This window comes from Somniosus microcephalus, unplaced genomic scaffold, assembly GCF_052327205.1.
Source record: "Somniosus microcephalus isolate GS21.2 unplaced genomic scaffold, FLI_Smic_1.0 scaffold1008, whole genome shotgun sequence".
Lineage (NCBI taxonomy): Eukaryota > Metazoa > Chordata > Chondrichthyes > Squaliformes > Somniosidae > Somniosus > Somniosus microcephalus.
In genome coordinates, this window is record NW_028226195.1 from 10610 (window position 1) to 37882 (window position 27273).

The 27273-nt window shown below is 47.1% G+C and overlaps 1 protein-coding gene across 1 annotated transcript in view; it reads left to right on the forward strand.

Annotated features, from left to right (window-relative positions):
* The first annotated feature begins 312 nt into the window (after positions 1-312).
* Positions 313-27273, forward strand: part of LOC147080909 (beta-catenin-like protein 1) — a 46474-nt gene continuing 19513 nt past the window's right edge. The window contains exons 1-3 of the mRNA XM_085981034.1: positions 313-457; positions 2157-2296; positions 3212-3309. Of these exons, the coding sequence (XP_085837160.1) occupies positions 342-457; positions 2157-2296; positions 3212-3309 (354 nt within the window). The 5' untranslated portion in view covers positions 313-341. The remainder of the gene's footprint in view (positions 458-2156; positions 2297-3211; positions 3310-27273) is intronic.

Below are 27273 nucleotides of genomic sequence, written 5' to 3' on the forward strand. Positions count from 1 at the left end.
GTGCTATATAAATACAAGTTGTTGTTGTTGTATGTTTTGGGGACATTTTATCCATGGGGGAAAACCGCCCCAGCTGAGACTGGGAGATTCTTGTGCATTGAATAGCAAGGATGATGCAAGTATTTTGTAAGTATTATTCTTGTTGGTCAGTGTGGAGCAATGTAACTGCAATTCATGCACCTGTTTGTAGTATGTCAGTGTGTATTCCTTTTTTTGAAAGGTCAGGACGGAGTAGAAGGAAACTGGAAGATTGAACTTGATTGTGATGAATCTGACTTTGGTAGTGGTGATATCTTTGGATGCAAAGAAAAATGTTTCTTTAGTGATTAAAATTGTTCCCTATGCTTCAGGCTGAACCTTTGGATGAAAGCTCAGTGAAGAAGATGATCCTGACATTTGAAAAGAGGGCCTATAAAAACCAGGAACTGCGCATCAAATTCCCAGAGAATCCAGAGAAGTAAGCATTTGTGTCTGTATTTATCAGTTCTCGCCATAACTTGCACTAGTTTTTTTTTAAACCTATATATTTTAAGACCATGGAGGAACTTGGGTATTTATGCTTTTGTTCTATTTTGTATTCAAAAATGTATTCTTTGTTTCTCTTTCTTACTATTATGAACTCAAGCAGCAATAGCAATATGGTACTTGTGAATAATTTCTTGGTTGCCAATAGTGATCATGGCTGTTCAAGTGATTATTCATGGCTTGTGTTGTATATCACCTGTGTGGTACAATAGTTTTAATTGCCTTATTAGTCTTTGATGGAGCACTACCAAAAGAAATTCATTGTGTGTGATTTTCCTGTTGGTGATAATGGAAAGCAGAATTATCCACAGCAGCTAACTCCATTTTTTATCTGATAGTACAAGGATAATTGGACTGCTGGCAGGTTTCTTTTGTCATCATTAATTTGAGTGCCTATGGTTGCTGGGGTTCAGGGAAGGAGTGAGGTAGGGGAACTGCCAACTCATCGATCTCTTTGTTTTGAGCCACCACTGGTATAAGTGAAAGCTGCCTTTATCTATACTGTTTGGTGATTCTTATTCTGAGTTGTAGTTCTGTGGGGCAGCAGTGCATTGCAGATCTTTTATTATAATGAAGTTTAAAAGCACCTATGTACAGTAAAACCTGTTCAAACGGACACCTGCAAATAATTGACATTATTTAATATATAAGCTGAACCTTCAAACCAGGGACACTCGCAAATTACGAACTACGGACAGCCTGCAATGCACCAAGTCCCTTTGCAATTGAAAACACGTGACACGCAGGTAAGTGCGAGGTGGCAACGGGTGGAAAAATGGCTTTTGCGTAATGGAGATTTCTTTACCCAGCATCTATAGCGGCAGAGAAACCCCTCTCTATCCCTGTGTTTGAATGCCTGCACGGCTCTATCTCAGGGTTAGAGAGATTTCTCTGCCACTATTGATGCTGGGTAACGAACTCCCTATTCCACAAAATTTGAGAACTGCACTGGAATGAACAGTACTCTCGTGAAATGGGGCATGGGTCTCTAGGGCACTGCCTTTAGTTCCTTGCTAGCTATGTACATTTTTGTAATATGCTTTGTGTACATATTTGTATATAAGCACATTTTCTGTCAAAAAGTTATGTTGTAAAGTTATATGTTCATCAGAAAAACAAAGTTTAGCCAGATATTCATTCCTTAATGTTACCCAAACATTTTAATTGTCAATGTAAGCTCGAGGAACAGCACCTGATCTTTCGATTAGGCACTTTACAGCCTTCTGGACTCGACATCGAGTTCAACAATTTCAGACCATAACCTCCGCCCCTATCTTTTTTTCTCTCTCTCTCGCATGGCAGCTGCCATTTACACTTCATCTAGAGTCATCTTTTGTTCTTAACTTGCCTCATTACCATCTCCTTTTGCCTTGCACCATCATCCCTTTTGTCTCTTAATCTCTCCTACCTTCCATCCTATCCCAGACCTTCCCTTTTGTTCTTTCCTCCCCTCTCCCTGCCCCAGACTTGCTTAAAAACCATTGCATCTCCAACTTTTTCCAGTTCTGACGAAGGGTCATCGACCTGAAACATTAACTCTGTTTCTCTCTCTACAGATGCTGCCTGACCTGCTGAGTATTTCCAGCATTTTCTGTTTTTATTTTAATTGTCCTGTTCTGCTTGACTTGCAGGTTCATGGAGTCAGAGTTGGATTTAAACGATATTATACAGGAGATGCATGTGATTGCCACCATGCCAGATCTGTATCACTTGCTTGTGGAACTCAACGCTGTACAATCCCTGATTGGCCTTCTCGGCCATGAAAATACTGATATCCTTTAGATGTTGGCAAGATGTTAAACAAAATCTCTTGAGAACCTAATGGTATGCATCCGTCATCCAAGAGCTTTATACAGAATGACCGGTATCTCATTGTGTAGTGATGCCATGCTGACTTAATTGGGCTAGATCATAACATCATAAACATTCAGGACATTAGTTGCAGTTAACCATCAGTTGCACATAGCTGAGCATCAGTATATTAGAGTGTGCCCTGTAATGGATCTATTTTCAAGGTATCGGAGGTGTGCCACAGCAATAATATAGGCAAATTTTGTGGTCTGTTTACAAATAGAAAACCAATTGTGTTCTCTTTGTCTGTCCAAATTATAGTGACCTGCCTCAGGAGTTTTTTTTAGTCCTACACCAGTAATTTAGCTCTGAAACTCCTAACATAATGAAAGTGTTTTTATGATGAATCCAATGAGGGCTATAGATCAAATATTTTCTTCTGTACTTAAGCCGATTGTATGTTATTTAACAGTAGAGTATTATGCATTAAACCTTTTGAGGAGTGAGGGACTAGTGTTTGTAAAATGTGCTGCCTATTTTAAGTGAAAATTCTATAAGCAAGTATTATGGAAAACAACAAGATAGCTCTTGCCTGTAGATCAAGTCTTGCTTTTTAAATGATCATTCAGTCTTCAGTGTTAAATGAGGATCTGAGAATTGAACTGTCATGATTGTAACTTTTAGCACCATAGAAATTTTACGACAGAAACAAGCCATGTTCACATGTCTGTGCCAACTCCATGATAGAGTAATCCAAAGCTAAACCCACTGTTCTCCTTTCTCCCTATACCCCTGTATCTCCCTCTGCTTCAGCTTGGGCTGTTCAATAATAATAAAACAAATGTTATGTACAGATTTTTTAATATGCGTAGAATGATCTTTAACGAGCTGCTACATGTATCCATTGCGGTGGTGGACCTGCTGCAGGAGCTGACGGACATAGACACCCTGCACGAGAGTGAAGAAGGAGCAGAGGTCCTCATAGATGCTTTAGTGAGTGCAATGCTTTCTGTTGCCCCTTATGGACGACTTGACTGCAGTTTATTGATTGCTCAAGAATTTGGCTGCTGTTGTGGTTTTTTTCTTTTCTTACTAAGTATTTTAACTTGTTGGAGCTCTGTTATCCATTTTATATTTAGTCACTTCTGTATTCAACAGCTTTACAAAAATGACTTGAGATTTTGCGACTTTTCCATAGTCCCCCAATGGTATTGTGATCTCCAGTACCGTTAAAATGACATCTGTATCTCTTGTGAACTACAGGACGATTTGAGAGGCTTAGTTTTTGCCTATCCTTGCAAAGCTCACATCAGAATTTTTGGCTTTAATATGAAACAATAGCTTTCAAGGTAGACACATGCAAGAAAGAACAGACACTATTTGTACATGATCACGGTGGAGAGGCCATCCATTCAGTTTGGATCAGGATATGCTGAATTAAATGTGATTTCCCAGGGTTTACATTTATGATTGTCTTAAATTTACTTCCTGCCCTGGGTAGTATTGAATTGTCAGTCACACATACAGTATGAATTTTCTGCAGAGAAGGAGTGTAAGTATTTTTATACTTGTTTAATGCCCTGATTTATAACTGAATGCAACTCTGATATCAAGGTGAAAGTCAATACTTAGGAGTCAGCTGATATTCACAGTAAGGACAAATTTCTTCACTCAGAGGGTGGTGAACCTGTGGAATTCTCTACCACAGAAGGCTGTGGAGGCCAAGTCACTGAATATATTTAAGGAGGAGATGGATAGATTTCTAGACGCAAAAGGCGTCGAGGGGTATGGGGAGAGAACGGGAATATGGTATTGAGATAGAGGATCAGCCATGATCATATTGAATGATGAAACAGGCTCGAAGGGCCAAATGGCCTACTCCTGCTCCTATTTTTCTATGTTTCTATTTACAGTTGATTCCCACAATGTAAGGCTAGGCCAGAGTGCAGAGTTGCATTTTGATAGCCCATTATGTTAAAGATTCTGAAAGCGCCCTTCTGACATCCAAAGTCAATCTGTGTTACATTGACATGTATCAGTTACTTAAATGCAGTGTCAAGTCCTGAAGTGAATATACATTTTATTTAAAAATTCATGGTGTTTTCTGAAGCTACAGGCTATATAGGAATTGTGAATAGCAATTGTTGCATTAAGTGCAAGAATAGTTTCTGTGCAGTACTGTAAAGGAGGAGATCTGGACTCTTATCTGCCGTACGTGCACTCCAAGCTAGGCCTTCGTTTTTAGAGCTGCAGGACTTGCTTTATTTTCTGTTACCAGTAAGCCAGATGGTAATTGTGGCAAAGGTGAGAAGCTAAGCAACATGGAATAATCTAGAAAGTTGGGAAGAGGTTTAAAAATAGAATTGTATTATACCTTTATTGTTATTGTTTGGTCGCTTGTCATTCCTCCTTCAATAAATCAGGGACCATCAAACAACCTTTCAGATGAGCTATCTTCACTCTAAGTTTTATTAAACTGCAACAATGCAGTTCTTCTCTCTAAAGTCAGCAGAAACAATAATACCCACACTGACTCAATACTATACCAGTGCATACATGTTTATAGATAGAGGTAATCTACTATTTAAATACATAAATATAACTTTAATTTTACTGACTTTTAGAACTAATTTGTATGCTGTTAAATACCAGCCTGATCATATTCCAGAAATGTTGCGAGCTCTTTTTTTTATTCAGCCAAAAGATGAAAATGAAGAACTGTAAATATTTTTATACTTGTTTAATGCCCTGATTTATAACTGAATGCAACTCTGATATCAAGGTGAAAGTCAATACTTAGGAGTCAGCTGATATTCACAGTAAGGACAAATTTCTAAATCCTTTCTTTAATGTGAGATGTGTTCTAGTCAAAGGTTACTTTATAACCAAGGCTGATGCATTTCCATGAGCCAGTACATTAGAAAGGGAAAATCTGACTTCAACAGGAATGTGTGAAGACTAAAGTTAAATTTCTTAATAACAGCACAAACACACTTTAAACTTGCTGCTAGTTACCAGAATTCAATCTGAGTATCTTCAAATTCATCAGGCAATTTTGGAATGAGTCCTCTTTACCTTGTAGAGTTGTGTGCATCTAAGCTATAGGTTGGTCATGGAAGAGTTTTAGTTGGTGCAATTGCTGGCATGTCTCTGCACTGATCATCAAATCCACAAGGTAAAGTTTCCCAGTTTTCCAAGTACAAGTCCAGAAAGTGAGCTGTTTTCTGTCTGATCCTCTGAATCTGGTTTCTTTATTCATTTAGTTGTTACGCTGGTGAGTTTACACTAGGATGGATCTTCAGAATCTAGATCACTTTCATGTGAAATCAGGAATTGCAGTAATATTTGAAGGGGCAAAATAAATCGTTAATTTTTTATAGTTTCCAGCAGATCTCTTGGTGTGGGTGGGGTTGGGAGTCGGAGAGGGAGGAAGTGTGGGGTTAGTAATAAGAGGTGAAGCAGTTTCTGGTATATTTCCCTCATGAAGGTGTGCCCCTTCGTGATTATGCTGCTGAACTGAGCACTGGGGAGAGGGTGTTTTGGGGCTCCGATGGAGTGCCAGAAGAGTGAGTGTGTGAACATGGCAGTAATTTTGTGCACAGTAAGGCCCCACAAACAATAACCAATTATTCTATTTTTTTGGTGGTGTTTCTTGAATGTTGGCTACAACACCTAGAGAACTTCTTGTTCTTCGAATAGTGCCATGCGCTCTTCAACATACAGTAGATCAGATCTCAGTATAAATTCTCATTCTGAAGGACAGCATCTCAATAGTGCAGCACTACCTTAGGATTATCAGACTAGGTTTTATGCTGAAGACTTGAAGCTGACACTTGGTAGGACTGTGGGGAGGGTTGGGGTAGAGGACCATGAAAGGATAGGCGACAGAGGGAGAGTGGGGTGGGATGGGGGCAATGCTCCCTTTAAGCTGTGCGGCAGTGCAACGCTCTGGACCTCCCGTGCAGCCAGCTTTTCAATAGGAAAAGCCGTGCCTGTGCGGTATTTTGAATGGGCCTCCGCTCCTTAAAGAGGCCACGCACCCCAAAAAAAATTAACGGATGAGGATAAGAAGAGAGGGAGTCCTTGTTTTGGATTGGATGGGGGCAACAAAAACAACTTGTATTTATATAGTGCCTTTAACATAGTAAAACATCTCAAGGCGCTGCACAGGAGTATTTTAAGACAAAATTTGACACCGAGCCACATAAGAATAAATTAGGGCAGGTGACCAAAAGCTTGGTCAAAGAGGTAGGTTTTAAGGAGCGTCTTAAAGGAGGAAAGAGAGGTAGCGAGGCGGAGAGGTTTAGGCAGGGAATTCCAGAGCTTAGGGCCCAGGCAACAGAAGGCACGGCCACCAAAGGTTGAGCGCTTATAATCAGGGATGCTCGAGGGCAGAATTAGAGGAGCGCAGATATTTCGGTGGGTGGGGAGGGGGTGGTTGTGGGGCTGAAGGAGATTAGAGATAGGAAGGGGCGAGGATGCAAATTTTGAAAATGAGGTGCTGCTTAACCGGGAGCCAATGTAGGTCAGCGAGCACAGGGGAGATGGGCGAATGGGACTTGGTGCGAGTTAGGACACGGACAGCCGCGTTTTGGATGACCTCAAGTTCACGTAGGGTGGAATGTGGGAGGCCAGCCAGGAGTGCGCAGGGGTGAAATCTGGGCTCTGATTGCGCTCCTAGAAACTGGCAGTGTGGGGAAGGGACGGGGCAGGCAAGACACGGCTGCAAGATCTTGGGGCGAGGGGCAGGTGTGGGACCCAGAAGAATTTGAATGGAGGGAAAGGCGGGTTATGTGGGAATTGCGAGAGGAGTGGTGTCTGTGTGTCATTGATCCTGCGTTGTAAGCTTTCTAGTGAGCAGCATCTGTCAATAATAATGATTTGAAGATTGCTACCATGAAGCCTGGATTTCTTCAAAATGGAACACACATGTTACAGTCAGTAAATTAACTGCCAAATATTACTTACCGGGAGAACGCTGGAATAGGACTTGGGACCTGGTAGTATTTGGTGTGTTCATAAGTAAAATCAGGAGGACCAGTTGAGAGTCGAGGCAAAAGATCCAGGTGGGGAGTACAGCGGCCCAACATTTAATGAACTGTTTAAGTGGATCAGACTGTGCTCCCAATGGCAGTTTAACTTTTCCCACCTCTGCTGTGCCTCGCTCTGTCCAAAGCCTAAACATGAATGTTGTGAATTTTAAATAATGTGAGCATCCACCAATAAGAGTTAGAAATCCCCATAGAAGAGATGGGGACACTGAAGCCAAAAAAGGACGTATTAGGAGAGATGACCAAATGCTTGGTCAGAGGTGGGTTTTAAGGAAGCTCTTGAGGAAGAGAAGGTGGTGGAGAGGCAGAGAAATTTAGGAAGGGAACTTGCAGGGCCTGGCTGGCTCCAGTTACGAATGCCAAGAGTCTCAAAGAATATTGGGATTTAAAGCCTGTCCTAGGGTCCAAGCACTGGACATGGCACAGAAGGCAATGAAGAATGGGCGTTTCTTTAAGTGCGTTGGTTGGTTCAAATCTCTCAGTTGCCATTGCTTTGTGACATGGCGCATCTAATGTCCTGCAGACATGCACGAAACAGAAAACTTTCAATTATAAAGACAGATGTTATATTAGAGCATTGCATTATACAGGAAACTTTGTGCTATCCAGCACCGACGGGACCGAGCTGTTACCATTCCCTCAAAACTGCCGGACACTCCAGCTCTAATGCTGAAAGATACGGAAGCTTTTGAGCTCTGTATCTGTCAACAAACCCTGTTGCTTAGCAACAGCTTCTAAACAGTCCAAGCGTCTCTGTAGCTTAGCAACAGCTTCAGCAGACCTTGCAGAGCTTGACTGTTGAGGAAAAAAGCAACGAGAAGAAAAAAAACCTAACGAAAATGGCTCCTGATTTTTGCCGGTGGCTCGAGCATTCCGGACAGTTAGCCTCCGGATAACACACAGTTTTCTGTAGCATAGTATTATATTTATTATATTTATCTTCAACTTCTAATGAGAGGGAGGAATTGAATGAAATCAGTATTTGTAGGGAAATGGTGTTAGGGAAATTGACTGGATTGAAGGTCGATAAATCCCCAGGGCCTGATAATCTACATCCTAGGGAACTTAAGGAAGTGGCCCTAGAAATAGTAGATGCATTGCTGGTCATCTTCCAAAATTCTATAGACTCTGGAACAGTTCCCATGGATTGGAGGATAGCTAATGTAACCCCATAATTTAAAAAGGGTGGTAGAGAGAAAAAGGGAATTCTAGACTGGTAAGTCTGACATCGGTAGTGGGGAAAATGCTAGAGTCCATTATAAAAGATGTAATAGCAGAGCACTTGGAAAACAGTGACAGGATCGGACAAAGTCAACATGGATTTACAAAAGGTAAATCATGCTTGACTAATCTACTGGAATTTTTTGAGGATGTAACTGGTAGAATAGATGAGGGAGAACCAGTGGATGTGGTGTGTTTGGACTTTCAGAAGGCTTTCGATAAGGTCCCGCATAAGAGATTAGCGTGCAAAGTTAAAGCACATGGGATTGGGGGTAAGGTACTGTCTTGGATAGAGAACTGGTTGGCAGACAGGAAGCAAAGAGTTGGGATAAATGGGTCTTTTTCCAAGTGGCAAGCAGTGACTAGTGGGGTACCGCAGGGATCGGGGCTAGGACCCCAACTATTCACAATATATATTAATGATCTAGACGAGGGAACTAGATGTAATATCTCCAAGTTTGCAGACGACACAAAGCTGGGTGGGCATGTGTGCTGTGAGGAGGATGCAGAGAAACTCCAGTATGATTTGGACAGGTTGGGTGATTGGGCAGAAGCATGGCAAATGCAGTATAATGTGGATAAATGCGAGGTTACCCACTTCGGTGGCAAAAACAGGAAGACAGATTATTATCTGAATGGCAATAGATTGGGAAAAGGGGAAGTGCAACGAGACCTGGGTGTCCTTGTGCACCAGTCGCTGAAGGTAAACGAGCAGGTGCAGCAGGTGGTTAAGAAGGCAAATGGTATGTTGGCCTTCATAGCAAGAGGATTCGAGTACAGGAGCAAGGATGTCTTGCTGCAGTTGTATAACGCCTTGGTGAGACCATACCTTGAGTATTGTGTGCAGTTTTGGTCGCCTTATCTGAGGAAGGATGTTCTTGCCATGGAGGCAGTGCAGCGAAGATTCACCAGACTGATACCTGGGATGGCAGGAGTGACTTATGAAGAGAGATTGGGTCGATTAGGCTTATATTCGCTAGAGTTTAGAAGAATGAGAAGGGATCTCATTGAAACTTGTAAAATTCTAACAGGACTGGACAGACTGGATGCAGGAAGGATGTTCCCGATGGCGGGGGAGTCCAGAACCAGGGGTCACGGTCTAAGGATAAGGGGTAGGCCATTTAGGACTGAGCTGAGGAGGAATTTCTTCACCCAGAGAGTGGTGAACCTGTGGAATTCTCTATCATAGAAGGCAGTTGAGGCCAATTCATTAAATATATTCAAGAAGGAGTTAGATATATTTCTTAAGGCTAAAGGGATATGGGGAGAAAGCAGGGACAGGGTACTGAATTTGGATGATCAGCCATGATCTCATTAAATGGCGGAACAGGCTCGAGGGGCTGAATGGCCTACTCCTGCTCCTATCTTCTATGTTTCTATGTTCTCCAAGTATAAAATCTCCAACTTCATATTTTGAATTGTTAAAATATTACATTTTACAGGAAACTTTGTGCTATACGGGACCGAGCTACTGCCGTTTTTTGAAAAGCCCCGGATGCCTGAGCGGGTTATCTACCCAGGCTATTTTTAACAAAGAAAAATTTTAAATTCAAGAAATGTGCAATATACAGTAATTGGGTACTGTACTCACCTACAGAATGTTGTTAAATGGATGGTGAAAGATGCTTGATTAAGTACAGTACTGCCAGTTGATGGTAATCCATAACTCTTTATTAACTTAACAGTAAAACAAAACTTATAAACGACTGTGCAGTGCACCAAAACTTAAACGACTGTACAGTACAGTATAAAGTACTGTACGGTGGTTGACTGTATACTTATTCCAAGACAACTATTTCGTCAGGAATATCCATGCCAGCTGGGTCATCAGGATCATGCACTTCAACAGATTCTTCAGGCACTTCCACTGCTCCAACTCTTTTGGAAGGTTTCTTAAACATGTCCCGGATGTCCGCTTGCTTCGTGGACGCTTGCCTTTTTTGTAGAAAGTTGGAATGCAGAACATGGAGCTGCATAAGTTCTTGGGCAGAATAGCAAGAATGGCTTTCAGCAAATATAAGTAATCCTTCAAAATATTCTGCAGCTTTAGCCCAAGAAACCTTTCTCACTTCATAAATCTCATCCTCGTCAGTTTCCATCACACTTTCCTTTTTTTTCTTTGGGTTCAAAACATTATCCATTACTTCATCATCACTTAGCGAATGCACAACAGCAACTTCTATCTGCATCAACCCACTGCTGAACATCACATTCACTGAGGTAACGTAGAGGGTTTGCTGGGCCTACATTTTTCAGCATGCCAGCCATTTCCATTACTGCAGTCTTCCGCGGACGAACATTGAACCCATGAAATTCCTCCTCTGCAGAAGAACCTTCAGCAAACATTACAGAAGGCAACAATTTGCACCAGGCTTGTCTCAAAGTGTGACCTTTCACCAATTTCCAGGAACATGCAACATTAAAGATGGCATCTTTAAGATTGTATGCCTTCTGAAATGCTTGTATACCTGTACTGTCATCTTGGTTTATCAGTCTACGTAGGAAGTCTTTCTTGTAATGACACTTCAGATTTTGGATAATGCCCTGGTCCATGGGCTGTATGAGAGAAGTTGCATTTGGTGGCAAATAAATGGTGAAAATATTTCCCGAAACCAACTTTGATTCATGCGGATGGGCTCTACAATTATCAAGCAATAAAATGCATTTGCTATCTTCAGGTTTCCCTATTCTACGGAAATGTCCCCTCACAGATGGAACAAAAGTATGATGGAACCAATTTGAAAAGATTTCCTTATCCATCCAAGCATTTGTTTGAGATTTGTACTCAGCAGGTAAGTGCTTCACATTCTTAAATGCACGGGGATTTTTATACTTCCCAATGACGAAGTTTAACCCGGTGTGATCCTGCAGCGTTTGCACATGTTAGCACAGTTACACGATCCTTATTTTTCTTGTAACCTGCAGCATTAGCCTCACTAGCCCCAGCAAGTGTTGATTCTGGCAAACACCTCCAAAATAAGCCAGTTTCATCGGCATTATATATCTGTGCTGGCGACAAATTATGTTGCTTCACAATCCGATTGAAATATTCGCAGTATTCTTCTGCGGCGTCGTGATCAGCTGATTCCTTCTCCCCGGAAACATCGAGTCGTCGTATCCCATGCCGTGTCTTGAAGCACGATAGCCATCCACCAGAGAAAGCACACTTCTCAGTGAGCTCCATCTTTGCATAGAAATCCTTCCCTTTCTTGATTAGCATGGGTCCGGAAATCGGAACACCCTCTGAACGCTTCAGACAAAACCACTCATAAAGCATGGTATCCAGCTCTTCAAGCTTAGGCTTATGAAGCGTGTGCCGTTTCTCTACACTGTTAGGTGTCTCCGAGCTTGCATAAAACTTGAGCAGCTTATCCTTCTGCGCTTTGATGTCGTACATTGTTGACGAACCGATTTTGAATTCATTCATAATGTGCGCACGCTTCGCTCCCAATTCCAGTCGTTTACATATATCGATTTTCTGCTTTAAAGTTAACACCACTCTCTTCCTTTTGGTTGGATGATCTTTTGGGATTTCCATAATTCAACCCAATGAGTTGTAACAACGTTGGAGAAACAGTACTGGAACCCTGAAAAATGACTGATCAGAAGAGGCTATCCGGCAGCATGGGAGAGTGAGACTCCACATGCAGGGTTTCTGAGGTGTTCCGACTTCCGATAACGCCAAGAGGCCGAGTAGTGGCAGTTTGGAGAACTACCCCCACTGACGAACTCGGCAACTGTTGGAGACTCGGACTCGTAACCGGCAACATTGCCGGTTACTGAGGTGCGGTTTTCGGAGCGCGGTTTTGCTGGTAGCTCGAGAATGCCGGATTCCTGACCTCCGGAATAGCACAAAGTTTCCTGTATATCATTTGCTTCAAGCGTTACTTTTTCAATCACTAAAATTGCTCTCCTAATACTGATATTTAAATTTGCTTCTTGCATGGCTTTGGCTGAGTTTTGAAACTCAGTGCAGCTTATTCGGGAGCCGAGTGGAGCAGGTCTTGAACTTACGGCCATCCCCCCTTCGTGATACAAATCATTAATGTGCTAGCCCTTGGGGCCTTCACACTGCTCACTGTATGATGCGCCATCAATTACTCAAAAGACTGAAGTTGAGCGAGTAACAATCAGGCTTTTATTAACTAAAGAATGAAGGTCTTGTCTCGAGTGGTCGACCCGTCCAGAATACTAAGGGACTGGGAGGTAGTCACTTATATACCTGGAATAGTGGGAGGAGTCAGCCGAGGCATGTCCAGACCTGTACCTAGTGGAATACACATACAGACACAGACAGGTATGACAGTGGTTTACCACATTCACCCCTTGTTTAAAAATGAGTCCGGCGGGGTGAAGTGTATTTAAAAGTTCGTGTATTGGAGTCTCTCCAGAGGTCTTGTCTGCCGCTGTGATCGACGTGGCGACGGCAGGGGTGGTGGAGCTTCCGGCGTCGCGTCCCGTGTAGGCTGGGGCCCTGGAGTGTAGTCCTCATGGGTGACGGTCCAAGGCGAGCCGGCTGCTGGGGTTGGATATCGGGTCGTGGGGGGGGGTGGTAATGGGTAGTGGGTTACAGCGGTCCCCGAGGGTGCGAGGTCTCGTATGGAGACTGTGTCCTCCCGCCCGTCCGGGTACGCAATGTAAGCGTACTGGGGGTTGGCGTGGAGGAGGTCGACCCTCTCGACCAGGGGGTCCGTTTTATTGGCCCTCACGTGTCTTCTCAGTAGTACCGGCCCTGGGGACGTCAGCCATGGCGGTAACGATGTCCCCGATGTGGACTTCCTTGGGAAGACAAACATTTTCTCGTGAGGGGTGGCATTGGTGGCAGTGCAGAGAAGTGACCGAATCGAGTGGAGCGCATCGGGGAGCACCTCCTGCCAGCGGGAGGTCGGAAGGCCCCTAGACTTTAAGGCTAGTAGGGCAGCCTTCCAAACAGTTGCATTCTCTCTTTCCACCTGTCCGTTCCCCCGGGGGTTGTAACTGGTGGTCCTGCTTGTGGCAATACCCCTAGCGAGCAGGTACTGGCGGAGTTCGTCGCTCATAAACGATGAGCCCCGGTCGCTATGGATATAGCTGGGGAAACCGAACAGGGTGAAGAGGCTGTTCAGACATTTAATGACCGTGGCACTGGTCATGTCCGGGCAGGGGAAAGCGAACGGGAACCGGGAGTACTCGTCAATGATGTTGAGGAAGTACACATTGCGGTCGGAGGAGGGGAGAGGCCCTTTAAAATCGACGCTCAGGCGTTCGAAAGGGCGAGTGGCTTTTATCAGGTGGGCTCTGTCTGGTCTATAAAAGTGCGGTTTGCACTCAGCGCAGACTTGGCAGTTCTTGGTCATGGTCCTGACCTCCTCAATGGAGTAAGGCAGGTTGCGGGCCTTGATGAAGTGGAAGAACCTGGTGACCCCCGGGTGGCAGAGGTCATTGTGGAGGGCCCTCAGCCTATCGATCTGCGCGCTGGCGCAGGTGCCACGCGATAGGGCATCTGGGGGTTCATTGAGCTTCCCAGGCCGGTACAAGATCTCGTAATTGTAGGTGGAAAGTTCGATTCTCCACCTCAAGATCTTGTCATTTTTGATTTTGCCCCTCTGCTTGTTGTTGAACATAAAAGCAACTGAACGCTGGTCAGTGAGCAGGGTAAATCGTTTTCCGGCCAGGTAGTGCCTCCAATGACGCACAGCCTCCACGATAGCCTGGGCCTCCTTCTCGACCGCGGAGTGTCTGGTCTCCGGGCCCTGGAGGGTTCGTGAGAAGAATGCCACAGGTCTCCCCGCCTGATTAAGGGTGGCGGCCAGAGCGAAGTCGGACGCATCGCTTTCCACCTGGAAGGGGATGGATTCGTCCACTGCGTGCATGGTGGCTTTGGCAATGTCTTCCTTGATACGGTGGAAGGCTAAGCGGGCCTCTGCCGTCACGGGAAAAGAGGTGGACTTGATCAGCGGACGGGCTTTGTCTGCATAGTAGGGGACCCACTGAGCGTAGTAGGAAAAAAACCCTAGGCACCTCTTCAGAGCTTTTAGGCAGTGGGGCAGTGGGAGTTCCATAAGGGGACGCATCCGGTCCGGGTCGGGACCGATGACCCCGTGTTCTACAACACAGCCAAGGATGGCGAGGCGGTCTGTGCGGAATATGCACTTCTCCTTGTTATATGTCAGGTTCAGGAGTTGGGCGGTGCGGAGGAATTTCTCGAGGTTTGCGTCATGGTCCTGCAAGTCATGGCCGCAGATGGTCACATTATCTAGGTAAGGGAAAGTGGCCTGCAGCTCGTTTTGATCGACCATCCGGTCCATCTCCCTTTGGAAGACGGAGACCCCGTTGGTAACGCCGAAGGGAACCCTAAGGAAGTGATAGAGGCGGCCGTTTGCCTCAAAAGCAGTATACTGGCGGTCTTCAGGGCTGATGGGGAGCTGGTGGTACGCTGATTTCAGGTCAATGGTCGAAAAGACGCGGTACTGCGCGATCTGGTTGACCATGTCAGCTATGCGGGGGAGTGGGTAGGCGTCCAGCAGGGTGTAGCGGTTTATTGTTTGGCTGTAGTCGATGACCAGGCGTTGTTTCTCGCCGGTCTTAACGACCACAACCTGGGCTCGCCAGGGGCTGGAGCTGCCCTCAATAATCCCCTCCTTCAGGAGCCGTTCCACTTCGGTTTTGATGAAAACCCTGTCCCCGGCACTGTATCGCCTGCTCTTTGTGGCGATGGGCTTACAGTCAGGGGTGAGGTTAGCAAACAGTGGGGGGGGTGGGACTCTGAGTGTGGAGAGGTTGCATCTAGTGCGCGGCGGGCAATTTGGAGGCTGCTGGCTGCGGACTGTGAGTGGGGGGAGGGGGCCACCGTACGCCATCGTAACGCTTTTGAGGTGGCACTGGAAATCCAACCCCAGTAGAACGGCAGCGCAGAGGTCGGGCAGGACCAGGAGTTTAAAATTATTGAACACAGTCCCGTCTACTACTAGTGTCACCACGCAGTAGCCGCCAATGTCCGCTGACTGGGACTCGGAGGCCATAGAAATCCGCTGGTGCGCAGGCAGGACTGGGAGAGAGCAACGCCGCACCGTGTCGGGGTGGATGAAGCTCTCTGTGCTCCCGGAGTCAAAAAGGCAGTTTATTGCATGGCCGTTTACCTTAACGTCCATTTTGGACCGAGCTAACTGGTGCGGTCTCGTTTGGTCCAGCGTCACAGAGGCCAGCGTAGGGGTCGGTGTGTCGCTGCGAGTATCAGATGGGTGGGGGTTGGCGGTCTGCTGCGTCCCGGCTGGTGTCCAAGATGGCGGCGCCCATGATTCCCATGTGGCTGGAGTCGTCCAAGATGGCTGCTGCTGCGGTGGTTCGCACATGGCTGGGGAGGCCCAAGATGGCGGCTCGCACGGCCCACACGCGGCGCTGCTGGCGTTCGGGGTGGCTTTGGCCTTGCAGACGCTGGCGTAGTGTCCCTTTTTCCCGCAGCCCGAGCAGGTTGCATTCTTCGCCGGGCAGCGCGCTCTGGGGTGTTTGGCCTGGCCACAGAAGTAGCATTTCTGGCCTTGGGATACTGCTGTCTGGCTTTGGGACACTGCTGCGGTAGTTGGGCCGTTGTTGGGCTGTGGCTGGGGTGGCACGGTGCTATGGGGCTGTCCTACCGTGTCCCAGGTTGTCGTTCCCCGCGGCGTCCACGGTGCAGAGGAGTAGGCATCCATGCCCCGGAAGGCTGCGTCCAGCGTTAGTGCGATGTCGGAGGCTTTGTCGAGGGTGAGGTCACTCTGCTCCAGCAGTCGCTGTCGGGTGTAGTTGGACCTGTGGCCCGCTACGAAGGCATCCCGGATCAGTTCCTCCGTGTACTTAGTGGGCGTTACCGCCTTACACCCACAGGCCCGGCCAAGCACGGACAGTGCTTGGAGGTATTCCTCAGTCGATTCCCCAGGTTGTTGCTTGCGACTCCCCAGAAGGTGCCTAGCGTAAACTTCGTTCACAGGGCGCGTGTACTGGGTCTTGAGGAGCTGGAGGGCGGCTGTGTACGAGGTCGCGTCCCGGATGACTGAGTACACTCGGTGGTTCACCTTGGAGATCAGGACAGACAGTTTGTCCGCATCCGTTTCGACCGCAGTGGAGGCAGTCAGGAATGTCTCGAAGCACGTGAGCCAGTGAGCAAACTTGGTGGAAGCGTCCGCTTCCCGACTGTCCAGGTCCAGGCATGCTGGTGTGAGGATCTTCTCCATTATAAAAAATTTAGTTAATAAAATTGATGCGCCATCAATTACTCAAAAGACTGAAGTTGAGCGAGTAACAATCAGGCTTTTATTAACTAAAGAATGAAGGTCTTGTCTCGAGTGGTCGACCCGTCCAGAATACTAAGGGACTGGGAGGTAGTCACTTATATACCTGGAATAGTGGGAGGAGTCAGCCGAGGCATGTCCAGACCTGTACCTAGTGGAATACACATACAGACACAGACAGGTATGACAGTGGTTTACCACACTGTAAAGTTAGTTCTTGCATAAAATACACCACCTAGCATATTGCACATATTACGTGTATTTGGTTTTACGTGTGTTGGCTGTAGTTTCCAAAAAAATAAATGTGAAATACTGGATGAGGTACTACTTCTAGTTTGATTTGGACAGCAATAATTCCATTGACTAGAGCTGATTGTATGGTATCATGGCAGACTGATGTGGTGTTATAAAACCTGATAGAAGAATGTGATGTTAGAAATATTATGGCCCGGATTTTGCGGTGGTAATGACTGTGAAACTGTCGGCGTTCGCTGTCATTACTCCTCTGAAAGTGACAACAACTCCTAGAGTCAGCACATGTGCAGATAAACACGAAAATCCAGAAGCTGCTGTCATTCATTCCCTGCTCCTCCACAGGTTGCACTGTGGAACTCCCGAGAGCCAGCAATAAATGCAAATCACACTGAAGAATGAAAACTTCCCCTATTACGCTGGAATGTCGCTGTTAAACACCCCTCCCCCACCCCCCCCCCCCCCCCAACCCGAGAAAGTTAAGCCTTGTTGAACTGTGTAACTGGGTTTTTAACGGCGTATTGACTGCTGAACAACCGTTCTGGCCCAGAAAAACTACTTTTAGATTTGTGGAATGTCAAATCGTTCCATTAATGAGAAAAATTACATGGGTTTTAATAATTTTTTTAAAGTTTTGATATTTTAGCTTCTACCTTAATCCTATGTGTTTGTCCCTATCTTTATTTCATTCTCTCAAATCTATAAATAGTAAATTATAATTTGTGCATTTTACCTTCCGGTTTGCTGTCTGAAAGAATTCTTCAATGTGATTGCTGCTTAGCCTGCTTGATTACATCGCTGGAAGCTGGGGATTTGCTTGATTTGGCGCCAGATATATTTACATTTTTTCTAAACCAACTACTAAAATTTGTTCTACTGGGTTAAGTATAAAGTTAACGTAGTATGTTGTAAATAGTAAATTGAGTGTGATTCATGTGCATTGCTGGAGAAGTACAAAATCAGAGTAAACTCAATTATCGGTGTGTGAAGTAACAGAAAAACCCCATTATGGAAATCAGATAATGTCTTTGTTTTAAGCTATTTTCTTGGCCTGTCAGCAGATTCTGGGCTGTATAATCACAGGTTGGCTCAGTGTATCAGCACAGAACCTAAATTGTTTATAAAGGCAAACTGAAATTCACAGGTGGTTGACCATTTATTATTTAGATTTATTGAGAAGTGGAGGAGTAAAATGAAGAATGAATCATACATTTAAATACTGACCCAGATAAGTTCTCTGAATAGAGAAAAATGGATAAACTTCTTATTAAAGCAGTGATTCTCGTAACAGTGAGGTATTAGTGATAAAATTGCTGATAAAATTAAGTGCAGAAATACTGGAGAAGGGCTAACTTCAGCGAGTTACAAAGGGATCTGGCCCAGGTGGATTCCAATCAAAAATTGGTAGGCAAAACAGTAATTGAACAATGGGAGGTCTTCAAAGAGATGGTTTGGGTACAGAATAGACTCATTCGCATGAGGGGGAAAGGAAGGGTATCCAAAACTAGAGCTCCCTTGATGACTAAAGATATAGAGGTTAAAATAGACAGACAAAGGAGGCTTATGACAATTCACAATACAGTAGAGAACCAAGCTGAATATAGAAAGTACAGAGGAGATCTAAAAAAAAAGGAATGAGGCAGAGAGAGTCTGAGAATAGATTAGCAGCTAACATAAAAGGGGAACCCAAAAGTCTTTTATAAACACATAAATAGTAAAAGGGTCGTCAAAGAAGGGTGTGGCCAATTCGAGACCAAAAAGGAGATCATCTTGTGGAAGCAGAAGGCGTGGCTGAGGTACTAAATAAGTACTTTGCACTTTGCACCTGTCTTCACTAGAGAAGAGGATGCTGCCAATTTAACAGTAAAGGAGAAGGCAGTAGTGATATTGAATAGGATAAAAATAGATAGAGGTACTTAAAAGGTTGGCAAAGTAGAAAAGTCATCCGGTCCGGATGGAATGCATCCTAGGTTACTGAGGGAAGTAAGGGGGGAAATTATGGAGGCTCTGGCCACAATCTTCCAATCCTCCTTGGATATTGGGGTGGTACCAGAGGACTGGAGGATTGCAAATATTATATCCCTGTTTAAAAAAAAAAAAAAAAGCAGAGAGGGATAAACCCGGCAACTACAGGCCAGTCAGCCTGACGTCGGTGGTGGGGAAACTTTTAGAGACAATAATCGGGGAGAAATGTATTTGGCATTCGGACAAGTTTGGGCTAATAAATGAAAGCCAGCATGGATTTGTTAAAGGCAAATAGTGTTTGACAAACTTAATTAAGTTCTTTGAATAAGTAACGGAGGGGGTTGATGTGTATATGGACATTTAAATGCTGTTTGACAAAATATCACGTAATAGACTTGTTAGCAGAATTAAAGCCCATGAGATTAAAGGGATAGTGGTAGCGTGGATACAAAAAGCAGAGAGTAGTGGTGAACGGTTGTTTTTCAAATTGGAGGGAGGTATACAGTGGTGTTCCCCAGGGGTTGGTATTAGGACCACTGCTCTTTTTGATGTACATAATTTCAAAGTTTGCAGATGGTGCAAAACTTTGGAAATATAGTAAACAATGAGGAGAATATTAGTAGACTGGTGAAATGGACAGATACATGGCAGATGAAATTTATGTGGAGAAGTGTGAAGTGATGCATTTTGGTAGGAAGAATGAGGAGAGGCAATATAAACTAAATGGTACAATTTTAAAGGGGGTGCAGGAACAGAGAGACCCGGGGGTGTAAGTACACAAATCCTTGAAGGTGGCAGGACAAGTTGAGAAGGCTGTTGAAAAGCATATGGGATCCTTGGCTTTATAAATAGAGGTTTAGAGTGCAAAGCAAGGAAGTTATGCTAAACCTTTATTAAAACACTGGTTAGGCCTCAGCCTGGAGTATTGTGTTCAATTCTGGGCACCACACTTTAGGAAGGATGTCAAGGGCTTGGAGAGGGTGCAGAAGAGATTTACTACAATAGTCCAAGGGATGAAAGAATTCGGTAATGTGGAGAGGCTGAGGTTGTTCTCCTTAGTGCAGAGAAGGTTAAGAGGATATTTGATAGAGGTGTTCAAAATCATGAATGGTTTTGATAGAGAGAAACTGTTTCCAGTGGCAGAAGGGCCGGTAACCAGAGCATAGATTTAAGGCAATTGGCAAAAGAACCAGAGACGACATGAGAGAACTTTTTTTTTATACAGCGAGTTGTGATCTGGAATGCACTCCCTGAAAGGGTGGTGGAATCGGATTCAGTAGTAACATTCAAGAGAATTTGCTAAATACTAGAAGGGAAAAAAATTCCAGTTGTATGGGCAAAGAGCAGGGGAGTAGGATTACTTGGATCGCTCTAACAAAGAGCCAGCACAGGCACAATGGGCTGAATGGCCTCCTTCTGTGCTGTATCATTACCACTAATGTTAAAAACAATTACAGATTGTTTTAAATACTCAGGAAATCCTTCATTTTACTTCTCCAATAGAAATGTGGGTTGGATAAGTTAGGGATACAGTAGCTCTGCCTAACTGTTTCCTTAACAACATGGTATTGGGAAATATGCAGTATGCTTACTGCAGTTTCTAACTCAAGCTGATCTCAAATTATACCAGAGTTTGTTATTTCAAGGTGTGCGACTTTAGATTTTTTTTAATGAACCTTTGTGGGTGATGAGTTTTTTAATTTTAAATAAAATATGAATAGTACTCTTCTCCCTCTGACTTTGATTCTCAGTATGGTTTTTGAAATGTACAGTATTTCAGTGCAGTCCCATATCAATATCCCAAAACAGTCCTTAACCACTTAACAGAAGTAAGACAATACAGAAGTATGACATTTAGGCCTAGAAATTGGGTTCTGGTCTTGCCAGGGCTGTAGCGCCAGAAAGTTTGCGCCAGCGGTAATGCGGCAGCGCCCGACGAAAATTCGGGTGCGCCGGGCCCAGACGGCGGCGGGCGCTAAAATCCTCCTTTAGCGCCTCAAAACGGGCGTGAACTTGGGTTTCCCGGCGCTAATCCCCCACTGCGGCCCCCGATGCGGTGCGGCAGGCGGGGGAACTGCAGGCCTCCTCCTCCTGTTAAGGAGGAGCTGCCTGCAGCCGACAACTGTCCGGCGGACTGACCCGACATCTGAGCCCGGCACCTCGGGGAAGTGCCGGGCTCGCATCAGACACTGATCAGGGCCGCGGGGGGGGAATGCAGGAGTCCGGGAAGGGAGGTGCGGGCAGGCGGCCGCCGGGAACGCGGCCGGCTGCCGCTCCACCTTTATGCGCCGGTGCACACTGGGGGAAGACTCTGTTGCCAGAGTCTTAGTTGCGCCTGCCACGGGCGAGGCGGGCGCAACTGAATTTCGGCTTGGGGCCGGGTTACCACGGCAACCGGGACGCTGCGCACACCGATGACATCATCGGTGCCGGCGCAGCGCTACCGGTCTACTGCCGCGGAAGGGCCCCAGGCAATTTAGGAACCGGCGCCAATTGCAGCGCTAGGCCCTCTAGCGCCGCAAAATCGGTGCTAAGGGCACTGAATTTCTAGGCCTTAATGTGGTGCACCATAGGATGTCAAAAGAAAAAGTAATTTGGGGGAAAAAAACCTTCAGCCCAGCCATATGTTCTTCTGAGGAATTTCACAATGGTAGTTTGAAGTTGTTCACAGCAGAGAGCACTACTTCAAGTGCTGAACTAACTTTGATTCAATTTATTTAAATTATTATCAATTAACTTCTGTTGTAATTAACTCCGATTAATACATGTAACAAAAATTAAGTATTCTTGTCTAGTTTTAGATCAGTATTGGCTCACTTAATTCAGTTATGATATTAAGGAGTTAAAAAGACAGCTGCACTCCAGTCCTGTCCCAGCCTAAATTGATACTAATGTTTTGAGAACCATCTCCCATAAGTTTGCTTGGGGGAGGAACCAAGCTACACAATTCAAACATAAACATGCTGTGGGATTAATTCAGATGTGTTTTTTTTAATTTGTTTATGGGATGTGGCCGTCGCTGGCAAGGCCAGCATTTATTGCCCATCACTAATTGCCCTTGAGAAGGTGGTGGTGAGCCGCTTTCTTGAACCGCTGCAGTCCTTATGGTGAAGGTACTCCCACAGTGTTGTTAGGTAGTGAGTTCCAGGATTTTGACCCAGTGACGATGAAGGATCGACGATATACTTCTAAGTCAGGATGGTGTGTGACTTGGAGGTGGTGGTGTTCCCATGCGCCTTCTGCCCTTGTCCTTCTAGGTGGAAGAGGTCGCGGGTTTGGGAGGTGCTGCCGAAGAAGCCTTGGCGAGTTGCTGCAGTGCATCTTGTAGATGGTACACACTGCAGCCACGGTATGCTGGTGGTAGAGGGTGTGAATGTTTAAGGTGGTGGATGAGGTGCCAATCAAGTGGGCTGCTTTGTCCTGGATGGTGTCGAGTTTCCTGAGTGTTGTTGGAGCTGCACTCATCCAGGCAAGTGGAGAGTATTCCATCACACTCCTTACTTGTGCCTTGTAGATGGTGGAAAGGCTTTGGGGAGTCAGGAGGTGAGACATTTGCTGCAGAATACCTGGCCTCTGACCTCTTGTTGCCACAGTATTTATGTGGCTGGTCCAGTTAAGTTTCTGGTCAATGGTGACCCCCCCAGGATGTTGATGGTAGGAGATTTGCTGATGGTAATGCCATTGAATGTCAAGGGGAGGTGGTTAGACTCTCGCTTGTTGAAGATAGTCATTGCCTGGTGATATACCTATCAATTCGTCCAATAAAAAGCGACGAGTTAGGAACGTAACTAAAGGTTTTTATTGACTAAATAACAGAGCCCACCCTCGTGGGTGATCGGGTCCAACAAGGAGGAATACCAGCCAGTCGACTACCTTTATACCTGGGCAGGTAGGTGGAGCCATGGGCGGAGTCGGAGGTGGTCAGCCCAGGTATAACAGCGCGACAAGAGGCGACCTCGTATCGTGATACAACAGTGATAACGGTGATAACAATACAACAGTGATAACTATAGTGTAACGATAAAAGTGGTTTACCACATTCACCCCTTGTTTAGATTTGAGTCCGGCGGGGTGAAGTGTACTACCAGTTCTGGTATGTCAGTCTGTCCGGAGGCCTCGTAAGCCTCTCCGATCGTCGCAGCGGCGGTGCTGCATTATCCGGTGTTAGTGCTGGTGTCTGCGTGGTCGGCGAAGGCTCGTGGGGTTCCGGCATGCCGTCTACCTGGGCTGGAATTGGGGGGGTGGTGGGGGGGGGGTAAAGGTGGTGTCTCCGGAGTGCCCGAGGGTGCGAGGTCTCGTAAGGAGACAGTGTCCTCCCGCCCGTCTGGGTAAGCCACGTAGGCGTACTGGGGGTTGGCGTGCAGGAGGTTCACCCTCTCGACCAGGGGGTCTGTTTTATGGGCCCTCACGTGCTTTCGCAGCAAGACGGGCCCCGGAGAGGTCAGCCAGGTTGGTAGAGTGGTTCCCGTAGTCGACTTCCTGGGGAAAACAAACATTTGTTCATGGGGGGTGGCGTTAACGGCAGTGCAAAGTAGTGACCGGATGGAGTGCAGCGCTGTCGGGAGGACTTCCTGCCAGCGGGAGGTTGGGAGGCCCTTAGACTTTAAGGCTAAGAGGACGGCCTTCCATACCGTCGCGTTCTCTCTTTCCACCTGGCCGTTCCCTCGGGGGTTGTAGCTGGTGGTCCTACTTGCTGCAATACCTCTCGCTAGTAGGAACTGACGGAGTTCCTCGCTCATGAAAGAGGAGCCCCGGTCACTATGTATATAGTTTGGGAACCCGAACAAGGCGAAGAGGTCGTTCAGGCATTTAATGACCGTGGTACTGGTCATGTCTGGGCAGGGGAAGGCAAAGGGGAAACGGGAGTACTCATCAACAATGTTGAGGAAGTACACGTTACGGTCAGAGGACGGGAGGGGCCCCTTAAAGTCGATGCTCAGGCGCTCGAAGGGGCGGGTGGCCTTGATCAGGCTTGCTCTGTCCGGCCTAAAGAAGTGCGGTTTGCACTCGGCACAGGTCTGGCAGTTCCTGGTTATGGTCCTGACCTCCTCGATGGAGTAGGGCAGGTTGCGGGCCTTAATGAAGTGGTAAAGTCTGGTGACCCCGGGGTGGCAGAGGTCGTTGTGGAGGGTCTGAAGTCTATCACTTTGCGCGCTGGCGCATGTAATTCGTGACAGAGCATCGGGGGGTTCGTTCAGCTTACCTGGCCGGTACAAGATATCATAATCGTAGGTGGAGAGCTCGATTCTCCACCTCAAGATCTTGTCATTCTTGATTTTGCCCCTCAGCTTGTTATTAAACATAAAAGCGACCGAACGTTGGTCGGTAAGGAGGGTAAATCGTTTGCCTGCCAGGTAGTGCCTCCAGCGTCGTACTGCCTCCACAATCGCCTGGGCCTCCTTCTCGACCGACGAGTGTCGGATCTCAGGGCCCTGTAGCGTCCTTGAGAAGAAGGCCACCGGTCTCCCCTCCTGGTTAAGGGTGGCGGCTAGGGCGAAGTCGGATGCATCGCTCTCGACTTGGAAGGGGATGGACTCATCCACTGCGTGCATAGTGGCCTTGGCAATGTCTCCCTTAATGAGGGAGAAGGCTGCGCACGCTTCCTCCGTAAGGGGGAAGGATGTGGACTTCATGAGGGGTCTGGCTTTGTCCGCATAATTGGGCACCCATTGGGCATAGTAGGTGAAGAGCCCCAGGGTTCTCTTAAGTGCCTTAGGGCAGTGGGGGAGGGGTAGCTCCATGAGGGGGCGCATTCTTTCGGGGTCGGGGCCGATGAGTCCGTTCTCTACAACACAGCCAAGGATGGCAAGGCGCGAGGTGTTAAACACACATTTCTCCTTATTGTAGGTGAGGTTCAGCCGTTGGGCTGTACGGAGGAATTTCTCCAGATTCACGTCGTGGTCCTGCCGGTTGCGGCCGCAGATGGTGACGTTATCTAGGTAGGGGAATGTGGCCTGCAGTCCGTTCTGGTCAACCATCCGGTCCATCTCCCTTTGGAAGACCGAGACCCCGTTGGTGACACCGAAGGGGACCCTAAGGAAGTGGTATAGGCGCCCATTCGCCTCGAAGGCGGTGTACTGGCGGTCCTCGGGGTGGATAGGGAGTTGGTGGTAGGCCGACTTAAGGTCGATGGTCGAGAATACGCGGTATTGTGCAATCTGATTGACCATGTCAGATATGCGGGGAAGGGGGTATGCGTCCAGCTGGGTGTATCTGTTTATGGTCTGGCTGTAGTCGATGACCAGGCGATTTTTATCGCCGGTCTTAACGACCACGACCTGGGCACGCCAGGGGCTGTTGCTCCCCTCGATGATGCCCTCCTTCAGGAGACGCTGCACCTCAGAGCTAATGAAAGCTCTGTCCCCAGCGCTGTACCGCCTGCTCTTGGTAGCGACGGGTTTGCAGTCGGGGGTGAGGTTAGCGAACAGGGAAGGTGGCGGCACCTTGAGGGTGGATAGGCTGCAGGTGTTACGCGGTGGGCGGTTTAACCTTCGCTGGTTGTCGACTGTGAGTGGGGGGAGGGGTCCACCGTATGCTAGGGTTACACTTTGGAGGTGGGATTGGAAGTCCAGCCCTAGTAGGACGGCAGCGCAGAGCTGGGGGAGGACGAGGAGTTTAAAGTTTTTATACTCTGTACCCTTAACCGACAAGGTCACAGCACAGTAGCCGCTAATGTCCGTGGCGTGGGACCTCGATGCCATCGAGATTCGGTTGCGCGTTGGCAGGACAGGGAGGGAGTAGTGGCTCACTGTGTCTGGGTGGATGAAGCTCTCCGTGCTTCCGCTGTCGAACAGGCAGGTCGTGGCGTGGCCGTTTACTTTGATGTCCATCATCGACTTGGACAGGTGGTGTGGGCGGGCTTGATCCAGAGTGACGGAGGCTAGCGTGTAGGTAAGCGAGTCGTTGTCGTCTGCGGGCGAGGCGGTCGTCGGGTCCGGGGGCCCGGTGGCAGTCGGGCGTGGTGGGTAAAATGGCGTCTCCCACGAGGTAGGACAAAATGGCGGAGAAGATGGCTGCCCCCATAACTCACATGAGGCACTATTGGGGTCGGTTGCCTTGATCAAAGATGGCCGCCCCATGACTCACGTGTGGGGATACTGGCCTCAGTTGCCGTGAAAGAAGATGGCCGCCCCCACAGTTCGCATGAGGCACTGCTGGCCTCTGAAGATCCGCTCCTGCAGGCCTTAGAGAAGTGGCCTTTCTTCCTGCAGGTTGTGCAGGTAGAGTTCCTGGCTGGGCAGCGCGACCTCGGGTGCTTCTCCTGGCCGCAAAAGAAGCAGCCGGCGGCCCGATCGCGGGTGCCCGATGTCGGAGCCGGTACCGGGGGTGGCGGGCCTGGTCGGGTCCGGGACGCCGACGCTGAGGTAGGTCCCGGGGGCGGCGCTGCGAAGGGTATTGCGGTAGGGGTCGGGGTAGGTCCCGGGGGCGGCGCTGCGAAGGGTATTGCGGTAGGGGTCGGGCCCGAGTCCCAGGGTCGCGAGCAGTACCTGGAAAACGCCTCCTGGTCCTGATGGGCCACCTCCAGGGAGAGAGCGAGGGCTTCAGCTTTGTCCAGGTCGAGGTCTTTAGCTTCAAGCAGTCTTTGCCGTGAGTAGTCGGACCGTAGGCCTTTCACAAAGGCATCGCGGATATTATCTTCCGTATTTTCAACAGCCGTCACCGCTTTAAAGTCACAGTTCCTGCCGAGTGCTCTTGGCGCCCGTAAAAATTCAGCTACAGACTCTCCTGGCTGTTGCGGGCGGGATCTTAGGAGGTGCCTGGTGTACATGTAATTTACCGGGCTGCGGTACTGCTGTTTCAGTAGGTTGATAGCGGCCTCGTACGTAGTCGTGTCCTGGATGAGTGCGTATACTCTCGGGCTCGCTTGGGCGTTCAGAAGTCTTAGTTTGGATCTCTGCGGGGCGCCGGATTCTTCCAGGTAGGATTCGAAGCAGTCCAGCCAGTGTTTGAAGTTGAGGGCTGCGTTTGCTGCCTGTGGGTTTAGATCCAGGTACGGTGGTTTGAGGGCTTGCAGCCAAGCCGGCTGGTGTGGCTGTGCTTCTGGGAGGGCTTCTGGCTGGCCAGTAGTAGACATCTTTAAAATTTAGTCAATAAAATTGATATACCTATCAATTTGTCCAATAAAAAGCGACGAGTTAGGAACGTAACTAAAGGTTTTTATTGACTAAATAACAGAGCCCACCCTCGTGGGTGATCGGGTCCAACAAGGAGGAATACCAGCC